The following is a 22,500-nucleotide window of genomic DNA, read 5'->3' on the forward strand; positions in this document are numbered from 1 at the left end:
CTCTCTCTCTCTCTCTCTCTCTCTCTCTCTCTCTCTCTCTCTCTCTCTCTCTCTCTCTCTCCTTAGTTCTTCAGTTTATTGGTTATTATGTAATGTCTTTTTTTATTGTGGTATTTAACTTTCACTGCCATTTAATATATTTTTCATTAATCACAAGCCATTCTGAGATTCTTCCTTTCGTTCTACAGCTATATAAGACAGATGCTGGAAAGCTCTTAACCCTTCCATTGTGATATGTAACAGACACTAAAAGCAATGTATGATAATTTTTTTTTTATTATAAACATTACAAGAAAAAAGGGCTTAATGAAGAGTACAGTTTGCAATTTCAAGTCAGTATAATGTTTGGAGGTGGATGTAGGAGAAGAAAATGTGTCTCTGAGGTGTTAGTAATCAAGGAAAGATGTGGTAAATAGCAGTGGAAGGATTAATGTATCTTTTCATTCTTGTAGGTGTTGTAAGAGATGGTGTACTGTGCCTGAGTTGCTGTGAATTTTTGTATACCGCAATGAAAGGGTCAGATTTTTCCAGGTATTGTTGGAGATTTTGATGGATTATGATGATTGAATTTGTATAAGCATTTCAGGTTTTTTTTTTTTATTGTTATTATTTACCACATTTTGTGTTTTTATAAGAATATTTTTTTATTTTATCTCATACTATTTTTTATTTTGAGTAAGTTAATGTTTATATTTTTTTCTTGTTACATGTTAATCTGCCACTTTTTTTGTTTGAATTTTTTGCAAGAACAACTTAAAAAAAAAAATTTACGACTTCTAGTATTTGATTTTGAGTTGATATTTATTTTTTTCCGCTTTTTTTACTACCTTCTTTTCTCTCCTTTGTTTACCACTCCACTAACATTACCACAACTCCTATCACCATCACCACACCTCACACTACCACACACCATCACTAATACACCTGACATTGCCACACCTATCACCACCTTAACACCACCACATCCATCACCATTTTAACACCATCACCACACCATCTCCCTCCCTCCTACAAGAACCTTACATTACCACCCCTATTACCACCACCACACCCATCACCTACAGGAAACTAAGATTGCAACTACTGTTATCACCATCCTATCACCATCACCACACTGTCCTTCTCCCTCCTACAGGAAGCTGACATTGCCATCGCGCCCCTGACCATCACGTCGTCCAGGGAGCGAGTGATAGACTTTACCAAGCCCTTCATGACTCTGGGCATCTCCATCATGATCAAGAAGCCCGTGAAGGAGAAACCAGGCGTGTTCAGCTTCATGTCGCCGCTGTCACAGGAGATCTGGACCTGTGTCGTCTTCGCCTACTTCGGAGTGTCCATTGTTCTCTTCCTCGTCAGTAGATTCAGCCCATACGAGTGGAAGGTGAGTGGGAGGAAATGAGTCAGGAAAGGATCTTACAGGGAAGGTGAAAGGAAGGGAGTTGAGAAGGAAGGAAAGAGAAAGGGACAAAGATGAGAGGGAGGGAGGGAGTCGAGAAGGGAAAGGATGATAACACCGAAAAGTAAAGTGAAAAGTGTGAGAAAGGGAATTAGTAGAGAAGGGAAAAGAAAGGACAGGGACAAACTGTGAAGTAGAAGGTGAAATAGAGGGAGTTGAGAGTAAGGGAAAAAGACAGGGATGAGGAGAGAGAGGGTGAGAGAATTAAGAGAAGGGAAGATATGACTGATATGAAGGTGAGAGGGAGGAAGGGAAGGAGTGAGAAGAACAAAGAATGAAGTGAGAGGAAAAAGGAGGGAGTTTAGAAGGGAAAAGGTGACAAGTAAAATAAGGGGAAAGATGGGAAAGGTAGTGAGTGATGAGGACAAGAATGGGAGGATGGGAGGGAAAGGGAGAGATTTTGAGAGTGAAAAGGAAAGGAAGATGAGAGGAAAGGGGAATAATAAAGAAAAAGAGAGATACTGAAGTTTGGGGAGGAAGGGAGAGAAACAGAGGAGGAAATATAGGAGAGGAATTGAAGGGGAAAAATGAGAGGGAAAAGAGAGAGGAAGGTGAGAGGATGCGAGAAAAACAGCAAGGGAGAGTAGGGGGTGGATGTTTGGCTTTGTGGTTCTGTATAATGGGAGAGAGAGAGAGAGAGAGAGAGAGAGAGAGAGAGAGAGAGAGAGAGAGAGAGAGAGAGAGAGAGAGAGAGAGAGAGAGGATTGTATTGGGCTTTGATGCTCCCACATAATTGCAGGAACTCAGTGACGATTGTGTTCACTAACAGCCGCGCTTGTAATGGCCTAAGTTTACATCATTTGGCAATCACGCTCACACACACACACACACACACACACACACACACACACACACACACACACACACACACACACACACACACACACACACACACACACGTCACTCATACATTTAAACTATCCTTTCTTTCATTTTCCCTCGTTTTCTCTCTCCCTTCACTCTGCAGGGCAAACTCAAATAAACTGTAACACTCCCCACTGCTACCACGGAACAAGGAAGACATGCAAAGGCCTAAAGTGGCAGTTGGAATCCCGCCCCTAACAGCTCTAATCTCTTTAACTAGCTCGTCGAGTGGTTGAAAATCCCTCCCATTTTGGCAGTAACATCATTTTACTCTTACTTTGTGTCGAGTCCTGGCGGTGGAGAGATAACCGGCCTTGCCTCAATAAATACGAAGATCTGAACGCCACCTTAATACCCCCCAGCCGTTGTTTATGACTGGAAAGGATCACCAGGAATCGTGGAAAAAGTGCGGCGTCTTCTCACATTTCTAAATCTTGGTAAAGTCCACAAAGAGTCACCGGGAGATGCGAAGGCTTAGCGCTATAAATAAAGGGATAAATGAAAAGACTCTCCGCCCACCCACCTCACTCGCCTCATGTAAGTGTTAGCAGAGGCACACGCAGGTCTGTAATATCACCGTTGTTGGTTGCTGTAGGGGTGGCTGTTACATGGAGATAGAGTTGCTGCCACGTCTTATGGTCAGGAATTGTTAGTCACGGAAAAAAAGTGACTTCTCATCCAGCTCACTCGCCTCGTGTAAGTGTAAGCAGAGGCACACGCAGGTCTGTAATACTCACCATTGTTCGTTGCTACAGGGGTGGAGGTTAGTTAGATGGAGGGGTTTGGTTGGTGTCACGTCTTATGGTCAGAAAGTGTGACAGCCACGGAAGTCTTGTTGCGTGTTAGTAAAAAAAAAAAAGAAATAGAGAAAAAATTAAAGCTTTCTAACCTCATTCTGTCCTCCAAAATAATTTATACATGCTTGGAAATGCTATATGTACTTCCTTAAGGCGTCTTACGGTCAGGAATTATTAGTCACGGGAACGTCTTGTTGCGTGTTGGAATAAAAAAGAGAAAATTAGAACTTTACAACCTCATTCTGTCTTCCAAAACCATTTATACGTACTTGAAGCGTTATGTGTACTTTCCTTAAGGCGAAATTAAGAATTCGAATTTAGAAACTGATGTAGTATACAGAACGAAAGTAATATTTATAACAAACAATTTTTAACCATAAAAAGAGGTAATGTCCTTTACTTTTCATTTTCTAGACAGAACTATACTTTTTCTTCAAGGCAAAAAGGAAACAAAAAAACCGAAATTGAGAAACCAGTGTAACATGTAGAATGGTAACATAATTAATCACGCACAAAATAGAAAAAGGCAAACATTTAACATAAAAAATAAAACATACTTACTTACTGTCTTACCAGAAAAAACAAAAGTTACTCTTCTTCCTCAAAAAACACACCCCAAAAAAAGAAGGAAAAAAAAAAGGAAGAAGGTTCTCACATATATCACCCATACCATTATTGTACTTCTTTGCTCTCTCGCAAAAAAAAAAAAAAAGGAAAAGAAAACTGGGAGGAAGAAAAACGAGAAACAAGAAAAAAAAAATTACCTTTATTACTCTACCACTTCACCGCATCTACACCGAACGTTACCAACAAAACATCTGCAGTCCTCCAGTCACCACAAACATTTATCAAGTCACTAAAACGTTTCCCTCTTCCCTCTCGCCCTCAGGTTATCGAGACGTGCACCAAGTCGAGCGTCACCAATGACTTCACCATCTGCAACAGTCTGTGGTTCTCCCTTGGCTCCTTCATGCACCAGGGGATCGATCTGTGTCCCAGGTACCAGAGAGAGAGAGAGAGAGAGAGAGAGAGAGAGAGAGAGAGAGAGAGAGAGAGAGAGAGAGAGAGAGAGAGAGAGAGAGAATGGGTGTGGTGTGTTGTCCGTGGCTTGCGTGCATGCGTGTGCGTGTCAGTGGAGACCTGTGTGTATGTGTGTGTGTGTGTGTGTGTGTGTGTGTGTGTGTGTGTGTGTGTTTTGGGTGTGGCAAGGGAAAGCCCGTGTGGATCTCCGTGAAACAACGTAACACTCATTATAATCAACACGTGACAGGTCATATACACACACACACACACACACACACACACACACACACACACACACACACACACACACACACACACACACACACACACACACACACACACACACACACACACACACACACACACACACACACACACACACACACACACACACACACACACACACACACACACACACACACACACACACACTTATTTACTCCGGTCCTGGGAGGCAAAGAGGCAGAGAAATAGTGAGAACGACAAAAACTTTTACAAATAACTCCTCTTCTTTATTACTCTCAAATGCATTGTGGAGTTCCCAGTTACTCTATGTTTTGGAGAGAGAGAGAGAGAGAGAGAGAGAGAGAGAGAGAGAGAGAGAGAGAGAGAGAGAGAGAGAGAGAGAGAGAGAGAGAGAGAGAGAGAGAGAGAGAGAGAGAGAGAGAGAGAGAGAGATGGCGTGCGTTTGTGCCCAGTTTTTTGGCCAGTGTTTGTCGTCACCATCTGTTTATCAAGCTCAGAATCACCTGTGCACAAATCATCCATCGTCATTAGCTCTGATCACAGGTATTCATCATTGCACCTGAATCTCATCATTGCTTAATCGCCGTTCCCAGCTCTCTCTCTCTCTCTCTCTCTCTCTCTCTCTCTCTCTCTCTCTCTCTCTCTCTCTCTCTCTCTCTCTCTCTCTCTCTCTCTCTCTCTCTCTCTCTCTCTCTCTCTCTCTCTCATATGCGCTGTACCAATTTGTCTCTTTTTTTCTCCCCCTCTTTCATCATACTTTCTACTCCTTCCCTCTGCGTACATATATCATTCTTGTTTTGACTTTTTTGCCCCCCCCTGTTTTTTTTATCTGGCTTTATCATCCAACCACCCCCATTTTTTTTTTTTTGCTAGTGTTTACTTTATCTTCTTCCTCCAATTTTTTTTTTTGGCTGTATCTTTTTTACGTATATTTCATCTCATTTTATTTTTTTTAAGTAAGCTCTGTCAGCTTTTTCGTTTTTGAGTAATTTCATTATTTCCTTTTTTATCATCATTTATCATATTTTTGTGTATCAATCTTCATCACATGTATTTTTACCAACATTAATCAAGTATTCTTTTACTAATCTTTATATTTCCTTTTTTTAATATCACTCTTTATCATCTCACTCGTTTTCCTTCATTCTGTAGCTGAACCGTTTGATTGATTTGATTTCTATCTGCATTCTCTTCAGCAATTGTCTTTTTTTTTCTTTTCCCAAACTCTACTTTCTCTTAAAATTTTTTTTTTAATATTTGTTCATTTTTATTGTTCACTTATTTTTTCTTGTCCTTTCTTACTTTTTCTTTAAAGCAATTTTTAGTATTTTTTTTTTTTATTTTTGCCTCAGTATTTTTTTTCGTTAACTTTTTTCATTATAAAAGTAAAATTTATAGCATTTCATTTATTTTTTCTTCGGTACTTTTTTCTTAATTTCTCATAATAAAAGTTTAATTTCTAACACTTTTATATCCTGTAATTTCAGTTCATTTTCATCTTCGGTACCTGTTTTTTTTTTTTCTTATTTATAAATCGATTTGTTATTCCACAAATCTTTTCTTCTAAAACTTGGCACATCTTCTGGCCAATGTGTTTTGTTACCTATCTTGAATCTCTCCTCAACACCTCTCCTCTGACTGATTCCTTGATTGATTCATTCATTCTTTGATTAATTGATTGATAGAATCGTCCTCAGTCTTTCTCGGGTCTCTTAATCCTGGTAACTTCTCCTGTTCAGTTTTCCTATCCTGACTTCGTCTTGCTAATCCCTTTCGCTAACTTCTGTTCAGTTCTCCTGCTTGATTATCTTGGTCATTTCTTAGTTCTCCTGAATTTTCATGCTCGATTTTCCAGCTCAGTTCTCTTGTTCAGTTATGTTTTAATTATCCTGTTCAATTCTACTGTTCAGTTCTCCTGCTCATTTCTGTTCACTTACACTGCTTAATTCTCTGGGTTAGTTTTCCTCATTTCTTCTGCTCAGTTCTGTTCAAATCTACTGCTCATTTTTCCTGGTCAGTTCTCCTCAGCTCTACTCTGTTCTAATTCTGTATAATTCTCATGCTCATTTCACTTGGTCGATTCTTCTCAGTTCTCATTTCTTCTGATAAGTTCTCACATCTGGAATCCCTCCCTCCCTCACGCCTTCCCCGCACGCAGGTCGCTCTCGGGCCGCATCGTGGGCAGCGCGTGGTGGTTCTTCACACTCATCATCATTTCGTCCTACACGGCTAACCTGGCAGCCTTCCTCACCGTGGAGCGCATGGTGACGCCCATCAAGAGTGTGGACGACCTGGCCAAGCAGACCGAGGTGGAGTACGGCACGCGGGAAGGCGGCTCGTCCAAGGAGTTCTTCGAGGTGAGTGTTGGATCCTTGTCTGTCTGTCTGTTTTTTTCCCCGTTCTCTCTCGAGGTGTGTATTTGAATCTTACCTTACTTGGTGTGTGTGTGTGTGTGTGTGTGTGTGTTTTCATTTGTTCTTTCTCCTTCGAGGTAAATGGAACCTTCTGTTTTTTTTTTTCTACTGTTTTGAATCTCGCCTTGCTTTTTTTTGTTTTCATTTGTTGTTTCTCCAAGGTGAAGCTTTTTTTTTTGTTTTATTTTGTTTTTGATTTGTTTCATCGAGGTGATTGAACCTGTTTGTTTACCGTTATTACATGTTTTCTATTTTCTTTCTTCTCTTCAAGCTGAGTGGTTGAATTCCTTGTTATTTTCATTTTTGGTTTTCTCTCCATTTCCGTTCTTAGCCTTCGTGGTGTGCTTGTACCTCTAGTTTTCATTGCGTATTTTTTTTATTGTTCAATCTTTTCTTTGAGGTAAGGGGCTGAATCTCTCGTTGTTTTCATTGTATTTTTCTTCCTGTTATTTGAATAGAAAGGGTAGTGTGGTACTTGATAGTGCTTCTTATCTCAGTTGCCAATGTGTGAGAGAGAGAGAGAGAGAGAGAGAGAGAGAGAGAGAGAGAGAGAGAGAGAGAGAGAGAGAGAGAGAGAGAGAGAGAGAGAGAGAGAACGACGGGAATGGCTTTTGTGTAGTAAGTAATGGAATGCAATGTGTGGCCATGTTTTTGTGTTGTTCCTATTTGTGTTTCCATGTGTTTGTTTGATTGTGTTTGATTTTTTTTTTGTGTGTGTGTGTATTTCGGTGAGTGAGGAAGATGGTGTGGTGTGTGTGTGTGTGTGTGTGTGTGTGTGTGTGTGTGTGTGTGTGTGTGTGTGTGTGTGAGAGAATATTTTCCATCTTACTTTTACATGTCAGAGAGCATTACCGTGTGTGTGTGTGTGTGTGTGTGTGTGTGTGTGTGTGTGTGTGTGTGTGTGTGTGCGCGTGTGCGTGGGTACGTGCATGCATACGTGTGTTCAAGTTGTTTATGGACTTGTTTGATACTTTACATTCTTACACATCAAAGAATATTCGTAGTGAAGAGTTATTATGTCGTAAACACGAAAAAAATCTATTAAAAGTTCACCTCCAAAGTTCTTTTTAAGTAAGAGCTGCGCAGTATTTGTGCTGGGTAAATAAACCACATCCGGAAGACTCTTTGCATTATTTTTTTTCCCCGGGAATCTTGCTAATTAAGCCGATAATTCTCGAGGGTTTATCATTTATATGTAAAATTAACCAATACTCGAACTTTACATAAGACGCAAGAGACTAAAGGATAATTTCTCTCTCTCTCTCTCTCTCTCTCTCTCTCTCTCTCTCTCTCTCTCTCTCTCTCTCTCTCTCTCTCTCTCTCTCTCTCTCTCTCTCTCTCTGTTTTAAATGATAGTATTGTTATATATATATATATATATATATATATATATATATATATATATATATATATATATATATATATATATATATATATATATATATATTTACATTTAAGAAACCTTATTTTTTATTTCTCATGCCCAGTTTTATAGTGATATCTCCGAGTTTTCTCTGTATTGTATTTTTTTACATTTTCATGCGTCATTAAATTTGTTACTATTTGATTTCAAAAAAAAATTCGCCATTTATTTTTTTTTCTTCATTTGTGTAGTTGTTTTTTTATTAATTATGCTATATATTTTTTTCACTTTTCTTCGTGTCATTGTCACTAAATAAAAGCAATAATAGGTGAATGACGTTTTTTGTTCCGATTTGACACGTCCAGAAACCTTTTTTCGTTGTTGTGACTTCTTAGCCAAATTTTACTTGATTTTAATTTTTTGAAAGACAAGCGAAGTAAAAAGGTGTTATTTAGTATTTAGTGAGCCTTCCGTGGTGCACGTAGGCACGCTCGTTTATTTCGATCCTTGCTGGACAAAACTCCCGTATTACTCAGATAAACAGGTGTTATTATCAGCAGGTATCGGTATTTTTTATTTATTTATTTATTTTTTTTTTTGACACTGATCTTTTGGAAATAATGACCTGTTTGTTTTTTCCTCATTTTTTTTTTCCTCATTGACTTGTGTCCCTGACTTATATGAAATATAAGTAAAGAAAATAGATCAGGAGTGAGAGGATCACGAGTAATACGTAGGTAATACTCTCCGTTATGTTTATGATGCTTCGAAATTCCTATCCTGATCTTATTTGGGTTTTCATTTTATTTCCTTCCATTATTTTTTTCTCTATGCTTTTTTTTTTATTTCTTCCCCTGTTTTCCTTATGCTTCTGTTACGTTTTAATTTTTACATCCTTCACCTACGTATTTTTTTTCTATTTACTTATGTTCTTATTTATTTCCTCCTCTGATTCCCCTGCGCCTCTGTTACGTTTGCCTGCAATTCTCATAATACTCATTAAGTGAATTGCGTTACCTGTGCAGGAATATCAGACCAGCCACCTATTTCCAGCTGTATCTCTTAATCCCTCAAGAGTAATATTAACTGCAGCATTGAATTACGCGCGCCTACACACACACACACACACACACACACACACACACACACACACACACACACACACACACACACACACACACACACACACACACACACACACACACACACACACACACACACACACACACACACACACACACACACTCTCTCTCTCTCTCTCTCTCTCTCTCTCTCTCTCTCTCTCTCTCTCTCTCTCTCTCTCTCTCTCTCTCTCTCTCTCTCTCTCTCTCTCTCTCTCTCTCTCTCTCTCTCTCTCTCTCTGGGGTTAATATCCGAAGTGGTAATAAATTAAGCAGACGGGAAGAAGACTGGATAATATGCCCTTAAAAACTTCAAGTAAATAAAACCAAGAGTGGAAAATGTATAAGCGAAACTCCTGACGTAATAAAATGCACCGGAAAACGAAATCATTACAGTGACATGCAAATTTAAAAGGAAAGTTGGAAGTGGAGTTATGACATGTTGACAACGAGATGATATGGGTTCGTATTCAGAAACACTTCAGGCGGCAGCTCCACTACATTCCAAAGGCTCTAGTTGAAGTGATACAGGTTTTTTTCACGGTGGCAGTGACCGATTAATAACATTTTTTACATGGAGTTATGACGTCTTTACAATGAGGTGATATGGATCTCTATTCAGAAACACTTCAGGCGGCACCTCCAACACTTTCCAAACACTGTAGTTGAAGTGACACGGGATTCTAAGGATTTTTTTTTTTATGGTTCCAGTGACAGATTAACATTTCTACATATGGACAGGAGGAACACTATTGAGGACCCAGCTAATTATTTCTGTGGCCTTTGGAAAACAGTCGTGGTGAGAAAGCAAAGCTTTTCTGAATAAGGGCTATGATGCTAGTAAGACTTGCAAGAAAGCGCTGCTTCTCCCTCTGAGAAACTGACCACTGCTGTGATCGAACTTGTATCCTTAAAGTCTCGAGGTGAGCGTTGTGCCGTAGAGTAGATGTGAACCCTGAAATGTAAGAGACAAACAGCGGGAACGAAGGGAAACATGAAAACCAGTTATTCGAGTGAAAATAGAGAAAATAAAAGATAGTTGTAGCGGAGAAGTACTGGAGATGATTTTTTTTTAACTCTTAGATTAAAAGTAATAGTATCACCATGAACTTAATAAAATCATGTAATTCTAACCACAGCATGTGTCTCAGCTGACGCCGTGGTATTGAAATGTCTCAAATGAGGATTTTGTTTCAAGGGACTATGCTTAGTTCAATCGTCTTGTCACACACACACACACACACACACACACACACACACACACACACACACACACACACACACACACACACACACACACACACACACACACACACACACACAGAGCAAAAAAATAAATAAATAAATAGATAAAAGTGGTGTGGGTTATCTTTGGGAGTGTTGGCATACTCAACCTAGCTGCCATTAACAGTTTGTTTTGCAGTTATGTTAATGTAATGCCGTTCCATGATGTAAATTGTTAACTATTACCACAGTCATTCAATCAGTCAACTACACACACACACACACACACACACACACACACACACACACACACACACACACACACACACACACACACACACACACACACACACACACACACACACACACACACACACACACGCCGGAAGACTCGTCGGGGAGGGAATGTGGGTCACAGAGGGCGGGTCTTGGGGTGGTTACCTGCGCGATGCATAAAAATTTGCTGCCGTCCTGCCTTCAGACTCTCTCACGCCGTGACGTCCGTGCCAGCTTAGGCCGGATAATCCTCTTTCGTGCCCTTCCTTGTCCTCTCCGTCCCGTACCGCCGCGTCCCTTCGCCTGCACCTCCGCCTTCGCCTTCCCCGCCTCAGCCTCTAAAGGGCATGATTCTTTTAGATTTTTGTGTGTGAATTAGTGAGTTTTTTTTGTTGTGTGTGTGTGTGTGTGTGTGTGTGTGTGTGTGTGTGTGTGTGTGTGTGTGTGTGTGTGTGTGTGTGTGTGTGTGTGTGTGTGAGAGAGAGAGAGAGAGAGAGAGAGAGAGAGAGAGAGAGAGAGAGAGAGAGAGAGAGAGAGAGAGAGAGAGAGAGAGAGAGAGAGAGAGAGAGAGAGAGAGAGAGAGAGAGAGAGAGAGAGAGAGAGAGAGACGAGGGATAAGTTCTGAACTCAATATGCCGATGTTCTCTTAATTTTTCCCTTACCTATTCCTGGAAAGCGAAAGCGAGAGACTGGCAGAGAGAGAGAGAGAGAGAGAGAGAGAGAGAGAGAGAGAGAGAGAGAGAGAGAGAGAGAGAATATTACACTTAAAAAAAAATGAAATCTTACCCATCATGCCAAAAGGAGGGAAGATAAAAAATAAAAGCAAATAAAACACAGCATACCTAGCCTTCAGTTTTTACCCAAATTACAGTAAGGATCAAACTTGTGGCGAATTGACATTACTTTCCCGCAGAAGATTATGGCAGGAATTTCCCATTGTAACCCTTCGGCTCTTCAGGGGGAGGTAGATAATTTCTCTAAGGGAGGCAAAAGTTACGGCGGCTTTTCTGAGAAGTGGCCGGTGTTACTTCACAAGGGGCGGGAGGGAAGCGAGTGTACCTGAAGTGTACCTGGAATTTACAACAAGGTGTACAAGTCACGTATGCTAATTATAATATGTGTAGGTGTGCCAGAAGGTGTACACGGCCACGCCCTCGTCTTGTACACACACACACACACACACACACACACGCCGCGCACGGACCGGTACAGACTCAGTGCGATTCCCACCATGGTGCGAGCCATCAATCAATAGTATTTCCCTCCTAGATTAGTCTTACCGTTAGGATTAATGTTAAGTTTTTCCCCATCCCCTATGTACATTTTCAGTTTGTCAACTGCCTAAATAATAAACCGTTTATTATTATTATTATTATTATTTATTACACACACACACACACACACACACACACACACACACACACACACACACACACACACACACACACACACACACACACACACACACACACACACACACACACACACACACACACACACACGTCATTTCATATTTTCCACCAGTCGCATTTTCTTGTCCTCTGTTCTTTCTTCCACAATTGCACACCCACTCCCCTCGTGTACGTAAAGTCATTATGTGTACGTAGACGTGTCCGTGGATGTGATAAGCTGGGACAGACGTACATGATTACCTCTACAACACACACACACACACACACACACACACACACACACACACACACACACACACACACACACACACACACACACACACACACACACACACACACACACACACACACACACACAGTCATGAATACACTGTCAGAAATGCAGTCATGCGTGTGTACTGACTTACGTTCATGTCAAATGTGTGTGTGTGTGTGTGTGTGTGTGTGTGTGTGTGTGTGTGTGTGTGTGTGTGTGTGTGTGTGTGTGTGTGTGTGTATTTTTACCCTCCTTTGTCTGAAGTCTTGGAAGATACACGGAAGGTGAAATACGTACATGTTTATGCAATACACACACACACACACACACACACACACACACACACACACACACACACACACACACACACACACACACACATACACACACACACAGTAATCAGGTAGGAAGGAAGTTCTCTTTATACACCTGTAGGGAAAAAAAGGTGACAGGTTACCAGTTTTTTTTAGGAGTCACGATGGGGGAGGGAGAGAGAGAGAGAGAGAGAGAGAGAGAGAGAGAGAGAGAGAGAGAGAGAGAGAGAGAGAGAGAGAGAGAGAGAGAGAGAGTTAGTTAAGGGAAGTGTTTCTGCTGATCTGACAAGAAAGATGAAGTGGATAATTTTTCAAGGGAATGGAGTGCTGACACCCTTCCACACACACACACACACACACACACACACACACACACACACACACACACACACACACACACACACACACACACACGGCATTTCTGAGATAAAAGAAACTTAATAATTACACTTAAATTCAAAGAAGGGGTAAAAGACGGAGAGAGAGAGAGAGAGAGAGAGAGAGAGAGAGAGAGAGAGAGAGAGAGAGAGAGAGAGAGAGAGAGAGAGAGAGAGAGAGAGGTTCAGAAGGCGTAGTTCACAAGTTCAGCCTCAGTTTTGGGTCATGGACAGCTTCATATGAAACGATTATTTGCTTTCCAAACATTGCTGCGAGTTTTTTTTTCTTCTTTTCTCTCTTTCTCCCGGCGTTTATTTTTTTCTCTGCGGTTCTTGATTGCTTGATGAGGCGCCGGGCTAATTAGGAAAATGTGCTTGTAATCCGCCATTCTTTACTGTGTGTGTGTGTGTGTGTGTGTGTGTGTGTGTGTGTGTGTGTGTGTGTGTGTGTGTGTGTGTGTGTGTGTGTGTGTGTGTGTGTGCGCGCGCTTCTACTCTTTTTTATTGTTTTTTTTTGCGATTATTTTATTCTTGTTCCATTATTTGCTGTGTGCGTGTGTGCGTGCGTGCGCGCGTGCGTGTGCGCACACGCGCGTGTGTGTGTGTGTGTGTGTGTGTGTGTGTGTGTGTGTGTGTGTGTGTGTGTGTGTGTGCGCGCGCGCGCGTTTGCATGGGAATATTATATATATTTGCCAGTGACTTCAGGAAATTAAATAAAACTCGCTTTTCTTTCTTCTTTCCTTTGTTTGTTCTTCGTTGGTTTACTTTTCCCCTCTCTTCCTCCTCATGTTCTTCTCCCCTACCCTTATTTTATTTTTTTTTTCTCTCTCTCCATGCTATCGTTTCTCCTCCTCTTCCTCTTCTCATCCACCTTCTCACCTTTCATATCTTCCTCATCCTCCTGTATCTTCTTCTTTACTCTTTCACTTTTATCTCATTCTTCTCGTTTCTCTTCATTTCCTGACGTCAACTCACATCACCTCACCCACCACCACCACCACCACCACCACCACCATCACCACCACCACCACTGACACTCCTCCCTCTCTCCCTTCCCTCCCAGCGCTCCAAGATCAGCGTGTACAGTCGCATGTGGGAGTTCATGTCATCACGCAGGCACGTGTTCACCTCCAGCTACGCAGAAGGGATCGAGAGAGTCAGGACGTCGAAGGGGAAATACGCCTTCCTGCTGGAGAGTGTCAAGAATGATTACGTGAACGAGCAGCTGCCGTGTGACACCATGAAGATCGGGCAGAACCTCAACTCCAATGGATACGGAGTCGCCACACCCATAGGCTCGCCGCTCAAGTAAGTGTGTTGGTGATTCTTTGGTTTGGTTTTGTCATTCGTGGTTTATTGTGAGGGTCGTGAGTGGGGAATTCTGTGAGGTATTGCTTGATTTGTTGATTGTTCTGGTTATCGAGGAGGTCGCCAGTGTGTGATGTTTGTTTGGTTGTGTTTTTGTTATTTGTAGTTTGGGGGTAAGACTTGGTAGTGGGAGGGTAGTTGGTAAGTGTGCGTTGCTTCTTTTGTGTGTTGTTAGTTGTAGTGTGGGCTTGAGAGAACATGGCAAAAGAACATGAAAGTAAGGAAAACTTCTGATGTGGGTTTGATAGAATATAACAACAGATATGAAAGTAAGGGAAGCTGCAAGAAGCCATCAGGCCTACATGTGACAGTCCCTGTATGAAAACATTCCCACCTAATTCCACCTCACATTCTCATCCGTAAATTTGTCTAATCTAACAACCTGATTACTGAGTCTATTCCATTTATCTACCACTCTGTTAATTAAACTCTATTAATCAAACTTTATCAGATTTGAGCCCTTTGGTATTTTGCTAATATCACCCTTGTTTTATATTCCATGTACCACCTAACTCTCACTGCTATGATCGTCTCTTCCCAGCTCTCATAGCTCTGTAGGAATTGTTTGCTTGAAGACACAGGCGGGAAAACAGAGAATAGAAGGTTAACTTATTCCCCCTGTTTTTTTTTTTTTTTTTTTACGCTACAAAAATAGCACAAAAAATAGAGAAAAGTGAATAAAAATTATTTGTAGGTGTTAAAGGGAACATTACTTTGTCTAGTAGTGAAGGGGTTAAAGACCATTGAGTAAGAAGTTAATAAGGTATTGATTTACTTTTTTTATGTATTAGGAGACCGTCCAAAAGCAAGAAAGTTGTTAAAATATATAAAAAAAGGCAAGTTGATAATGCCGTTCACCACCAAAATAAAAGACATAGAAAATCCGAATGAAGGCCAGTTTAGTTGCTGAGACTGATTGATTGATTGATGTGTTGGTGTTTTCTCTCGGGAACTGTGAGGTCATGTGCTGTAAATGGAAGTGAAATTAATACTCCTTTTATAAGTCAACATTCCTCACTGCCTTTCCTATTTTTTATCCTAATTTTATAAGAGCTTCAGCGTCGGAAGATCAAACAATATAACGTAATAGAAGAAGGAAGATGATACTGTTAAAGATGATACTGTTAATTTTCCCCACAACTTTTTTATCTTTAGTTGTATATTTACTGAATGATTTAATGGAAGGGTGGCAGCAGAAAATAATAATAATAAAAAAAAGGCTGAAAGTGAAAGGGCAGCTAACACTCCTATTTCAGCCAAGTTATCCTACTCGTATCACATTTCCTACTTTTTTCTTCTATTTACTAAGGGAACATTTCTGGTGCAGGTGAAAGATTTAGGCGAGGTACTGAATGACTCTTTAGTTTGTGCTGAAGATTATTATTGCAAAACTGTAATAGTTATCTTAATTAGTCGTCAGTTTAAAGTTTCTCTCTCTCTCTCTCTCTCTCTCTCTCTCTCTCTCTCTCTCTCTCTCTCTCTCTCTCTCTCTCTCTCTCTCTCTCTCTCTCTCTCTCTCTCTCTCTCTCTCTCTCTCTCTCTCGTGTCCTATTTAGTGTATTGTTCTCCTTTAACTGTATTTTCCTGTTTGTTTCATAATTAGTAGTTGTTCTCGTTTCCTTAATTTCGCTTCCTTCATTTTTTTGTTATTGTCATATTTTCTCATTATTTCACTGTTGTCATCATTATTTTCTTTTATTACGTAATAATTTTCTATTCTTTGTTTTTTTTTCTACTTTAGCCAAGAAATCACCTCATTATCTTCCTTGTTTTCTAAATCATGTGTTATTCTTCTCTGCAGTTATTTCCTTGGAGATTCCATTCCTTATCTGGTTTACAGTGCAATTTTCTGTGTATTACTCTGAGTTTATCGTCACTTCATTCATTCAGTCAGTCAGTTTCTCATTTAATTATTTATTCATTTATGTATTAATTCTTTCATTCATTCATTCGTTCATTTGTCTGTCATTTGTCCGTCCACTCATTCATTCATTCGTTTACTTGTTCATTCTTTTTTTCTTTATTCAAATATTTATTCATTGTTTTATTATTTACATTTATTCATTCATTCACTCATCCATCCATCCATCCATCCATCCATCCATCCATCCATCCATCCACCCACCCACCCACCCACCCACCCACCCACCCACCCACCCACCTGCCCACCCATACATCATCCAAACATCCACCCATGCACGTCTCCCTTCCTTCACTCACAAGTACAGGATCCGGGCTGCAGGTGGCGCGGGGTAACATTTACTTGTACGCGGAAGGTCATTATCCACAACCAGGTTCCTGCTTCTCATCTTGGCTACCGAGAAACACTAATTGCCCCCCGCTCACCTTGGCATGTCTTCACCTGCTTCCTTTTCCTGATGGCAATAATTATCTGGACACCTCCGGGTCTAAATTGGCCTGCCTTGTGGGATCTCCTGCTCTAATTATCCTTTTGCGAGGAAATATTGAGCGGGATTTTTAATAACTTGTTGTCTTAGTGGGGTTTCTCAATACATAAGAAAATAATAATGGTAATAGATAAGTAAATGAACATGTAACAGAAATATATGAATAGTTTTGAAGAAATGACAGAAAAGTTCTTGCTCATTTCTATTACTAAGAAGCAAATGCTACTTCCTGTTTCTATATCGGTGTATCTTCCTCTGCTTGCTCCCTTCCCGTGTCATGCGTGTTCACTCACTTATCCATCCGTGGTGATTGTTATACACGGAAGAAATTGCATAAACACATTGTGACTCGTAATTTTCACAACTAAAAAAAACAACACTGCGTACTTATCTATCTTGTACTTATCTATCTTGGCATATTTTCATTCACTCGTTTTTATTTTTATTCCACGTCATCCATACTTGACCATCCATTTATTCACTTAGAACAATTATTTTACACGGAAGGAATTATTTATAATGTGTTCATCCTCGTTATTTTTGGAAAACAAAAAGCAGTCATTATTATTGTTTTATTATTATTATTATTATTATTATTATTATTATTATTATTATCATTATTATCATTATTATTATTATTATTATAATTATTATTATTATTATTATTATTATTATTATTATTATTTTCTTTTTTACTTATCCTGGCAAATCTTCCTCTATTTTTTTCTCTATGATTCTATTATATACATAATTATCCATTTATTTTCATTTAACAATTACAATACAAGAAAAAAGTTATCTGCAACAGTTTCCTTTTATTTCAACTGCCAAAAACCTGACACGCCTTATGTTATTGACATCCTTCACTTTATTATCCTACTCTCTCTTTCCTGCACGTTGCTGGAGGGATAGGTAGGCGAGGAGGAACCTTGTCCCTTGGTATCTTGCTGTCCCACATGCAGTGTACTCAGTAGTGTGTAGTTTAGCAGGTGTCTTCGTTATAAACCAATATAACGAAAAAAAAAAAAAAAAAAAAAAAAAAAAAAAATATATATATATATATATATATATATATATATATATATATATATATATATATATATATATATATATATATATATATATTTTTTTTTTTTTTTCTCCACGTATTCCTATTTATCCATCTATATAGCACGTAATTATGGAGATGCCTTTATATTTATGAATTTATCAAAACTATCTATTCGTCAATCTTTATTTATTTATTTATTTTTACTTTCCCCATGCATTTATTCCACTTTATGACCACTACCAGAAAAAAAAATGTGGGGGGCCAAAAATGTCACATAGGTTGGATATGTTGGGCTTTCCATTCGCTGCTTTACTTTGCTCGTAGCCGCCACCTGTACAATTTATTTTGGGGTATATATGTAAATACCTCTGGCCTTGCTCTTACCTGACTGAGGGAAAGTGGAGGCAAGACGGGAGAGGGAGAGGGAGAAGGCGGTGGAGATTTTAGGGGGAGGGTGACAGTGGAGTTCCCAAAGAGAGAGAGAGAGAGAGAGAGAGAGAGAGAGAGAGAGAGAGAGAGAGAGAGAGAGAGAGAGAGAGAGAATAAGAAATGATGATGAAAAAGAGTGCAGAATGGAAGAAAAGGAGTTGGACGAGGATGTGTGTGGAGGTCGTGAAGAAAAGAGGATAAGACGAAAAAGGAGAAGAGAGGAGAGGAGGATGAAGGGAAAAAAAAAGTTGGTGGCGGAGGTTCTACATTTTTTCAGCGAAGGGCTCTCAGCACGAGGGTCTGCGGCTGCTGCGGTGTGTGTGTGTGTGTGTGTGTGTGTGTGTGTGTGTGTGTGTGTGTGTGTGTGTGTGTGTGTGTGTGTGTGTGTCAACTCTGTTATGTCACGTCGCTCGCCACCCTGGGTCGTTCTTATGCTTTGTTTATCAGTCACGTCACGAGGGACTGCAGTGCCTCTCCTCTCGCCCTCCTCCTCCACCTTCGTCCTCCTCCTCCTCCTCCTCCTCCTCCTCCTCCTCCTCCTCCTCCTCCTCCTCCTCCTCCTCCTCCTCCTCCTCCTCCTCCTCCTCCTCCTCGGTGTCCTCATCCTTATCTCATTTTCGTGTTCAGGTTCGTTTTAGTCCTCTGTGTTTTCTCCTCTTCCTTGCTTTTGCTTTGATCTCCTCCTCCTCCTCCTCCTCCTCCTCCTCCTCCTCCTCCTCCTCCTCCTCCTCCTCCTCCTCCTCCTCCTCCTCCTCCTCCTCCTCCTGCATCCTTTCCTTTCCTTTCCTTTCCTTCCTGGTATTTCTTCCCCTTCTCTCTCCATCATCTTTACTGTCTCGTTCTTTTTTTTCTCTACATCCGTCTTGAGTTTTGTGTGTGTGTGTGTGTGTGTGTGTGTGTGTGTGTGTGTGTGTGTGTGTGTGTGTGTGTGTGTGTGTGTGTGTGTGTGTGTGTGTGTGTGTGTGTGTTCTGTCATTGATAATTCTTTTACTTTTTACCACTTTGTTTTTTTTTTCTTAATCTATTTTTGTTTTCTTTTTTGTCTTATAGATTTATGTTTATAGTCATACCTTTTTTTTTTTTTTTCATTTTTTCGTCCCTCTGTATTAAAATGGGTAGGTCTGTAGTGATTTTTTTTTCTTTCGAATTTAATCGTTTTATATTTAGTGTATATCGGGATTGGTTTAAGGATCTATACCAGGTTATATCTCAAGATTCAGAAATTGCCTGATTGATGGACTGATTCACAGATAAATAGAAAAATGGATAGACAAATAGATTGATACATTGGCTGATGGACGGATGGATAGACAGGAAAATGTATAAATATATGAATGGATAAATACATACAAACATACATAGATAGGCAGATGAAGAGATTGGTTAATGATAGGTTGCTGAATTGGTAACATTGAGACAAAGTTTGGAGTTTGTATGGTGCAGCAAAAATTAATAAGAGGACGAGCCATGATAAATTCAGTAGCTCCACTAACACATGTTCAGAGAGGAAGAGGGAACATCACTAGCAGTCATAATGTAAACAGGAACAACATTACCAAGAGCAGAAAAAACTACTTAGTATTAATAACACAACAGTATCTTTGAACACACACACACACACACACACACACACACACACACACACACACACACACACACACACACACACACACACACACAGAGAGAGAGAGAGAGAGAGAGAGAGAGAGAGAGAGAGAGAGAGAGAGAGAGAGAGAGAGAGAGAGAGAGAGAGAGAGAGAGAGAGAGAGAGAGAGAGAGAGAGAGAAACCCAAACTTAAAATATATTAAAAAACTACACCACAGTAATTAAGAACATGATCCCTCCTCCTCCTCCTCCTCCTCCTCCTCCTCCTCCTCCTCCTCCTCCTCCTCCTCCTCCTCCTCCTTCTCCCAGAGTAAGAGATCCTTGACTTTCTCGCTTCGATAATAACACGGGAAAAGTAAATGGATAAGTGGGGTTCTTCAGGTCAGGGCGCCTCAACTGGAAAACGATACTATTTACCAACCTCTCAAGGTCACCGCCCATTCCCCCACCCCCTTCCCACTCCCCACAAGAAGGGCCGAGGTCAAGGTTGAGGCAGGAGGAGGAGGAGGAGGAGGGACAGGTGTGGGAGGGAGGGAGGGAAGAAGAGGAAGTTTGCAAGGTTGAAAGGGAGGTAGCTAAAGAGAGAGAGAGAGAGAGAGAGAGAGAGAGAGAGAGAGAGAGAGAGAGAGAGAGAGAGAGAGAGAGAGAGAGAGAGAGAGAGAGAGAGAATAAGACAGAAGAACGTGTCAGATTATGAAATGACACACACACACACACACACACACACACACACACACACACACACACACACACACACACACACACACACACACACACACACACACACACACACACACACACACACACACACACACACACACACACACACACACACACACACACACACACACACACACACACATGTAAAATATAAAACGAATATTAACATGTTTTATAGCCTTATATGAATGAAAACGGAATTAGTAGGAATCCATACTTATACGGGAAAATAATGACGGAAGAAAAAAATATATATATATCGTGAAATAGCACACCAAATATTTATGAACATTGCTCTTGTGGGAAGGTTAAAAACGACAGATTTAAAATAATTTGAGAAACATGATATCCTCGCCTGAAGTGACGGTAGTAGCAAACTTGATGTTTTTTTTTTTTTTTTTTTTTTTTTTTTTTTTTTTGAGTAAGATGAGTGAAGTACTTTGGAGAGGAATTAACTGAAATATTAAGAACATGATATCTGGTATGTTTTGAAATAACCGAGTTCTCTTGAAACTTTAAAACGGCTGATAATATTTGTTGTCATGTTGCAAGTCTTCTGTCTGGTCCAATCAATACATTGGTAGTAATAATAGTAGTAGTAACAGTAGTAGTAGTAGGAGTAGTAGTAGTAGTAGTAGTAGTGTAGGGTTGATTATGTAGAAGTACTAGTAATTATTGTAGTATTAATGAATCGGCAGTAGCAGCAGTACTATTGTTAAAGTATCAGTAGTAGTAGGAGCAGTAGTAGTAGTAGTAGTAGTAGTAGTAGTAGTAGTAGTAGTAAATGCTGTTGATTTTGTCGTAGGAATATCACCATCACGACCACAGTTGCGTTCCACACCACCACCACCACCACCACCACCACCACCACCACCACCACCACCACCACCACTGCACCAGCCTCATCATTTCGCCGAACACAGGCCTATATAAAACATAATGACGACCACCTTTCTTTGTTGCTCCCTTTGTCGTGTGGCGCAGCAAGGGCGGGGGAGGGCAAGGGTAGTGTAGTCCGTCGCTGTAGTATTTTTTAACGACATCATTAGTGCTGTGCGGCGGCAGACATCAAAGCGAACAGACAGGCAGACAGATAGATAGATAGATAGATAGACAGATCCGCAGCGCTCCAGAGAGAGAGAGATTGTTAGTGATGCCACAACGATACCTGGAAATAAGGGAGCGTAGATAGTGACTTGTACCTGACTGACTGACTGACAGACTGACTGACTAATTGAAGGCTGGCTAAGGAACGGTGGTTGTCTTGTTATGACTAAAGGATTTCTGAGGGATGGGGAGAGGGAGAAGGGAAGGAGAGAGAGAGAGAGAGAGAGAGAGAGAGAGAGAGAGAGAGAGAGAGAGAGAGAGAGAGAGAGAGAGAGAGAGAGAGAGCATTAGTCCCCAGCCTGTGGTACGGGAGCACGTTCTCTCTCTCTCTCTCTCTCTCTCTCTCTCTCTCTCTCTCTCTCTCTCTCTCTCTCTCTCTCTCTCTCTTTCTAGATTTATTTTTTTTACTGACTTATTTGTTTCCGTATTTTTTTTACCTTATGCAGTTTTCATTATTTCGACATAAAATTGTCCGCCCTCAGCCGTCTAGCGTGTTTGCTTTATTGTAGTGCTGTGATTTTTCTTTTATCATGTGTAATATTAAGTTGGTATTTATCATTACTAGTTAGTAAGTGTAGAATGTTTACCATGAACGGGGCAATCCATACATTATACACTAAACATATGCACATCCGTACTCACATGCACGACCAACAATTCCTTTCACC

The 22,500-nt window shown here is 40.4% G+C and overlaps 1 protein-coding gene across 1 annotated transcript in view; it reads left to right on the forward strand.

The window, feature by feature from the left end:
- Nucleotides 1-22,500, forward strand: part of LOC135091473 (glutamate receptor 1-like) — a 452,327-nt gene that overhangs the window by 373,324 nt on the left and 56,503 nt on the right. Inside the window, 4 exon segments of the mRNA XM_063989131.1 lie at nucleotides 1,136-1,381; nucleotides 4,007-4,116; nucleotides 6,545-6,743; nucleotides 14,207-14,451. Coding sequence (XP_063845201.1) covers nucleotides 1,136-1,381; nucleotides 4,007-4,116; nucleotides 6,545-6,743; nucleotides 14,207-14,451 — 800 coding nt within the window.

Source organism: Scylla paramamosain, chromosome 37 (assembly GCF_035594125.1).
Source record: "Scylla paramamosain isolate STU-SP2022 chromosome 37, ASM3559412v1, whole genome shotgun sequence".
NCBI lineage: Eukaryota > Metazoa > Arthropoda > Malacostraca > Decapoda > Portunidae > Scylla > Scylla paramamosain.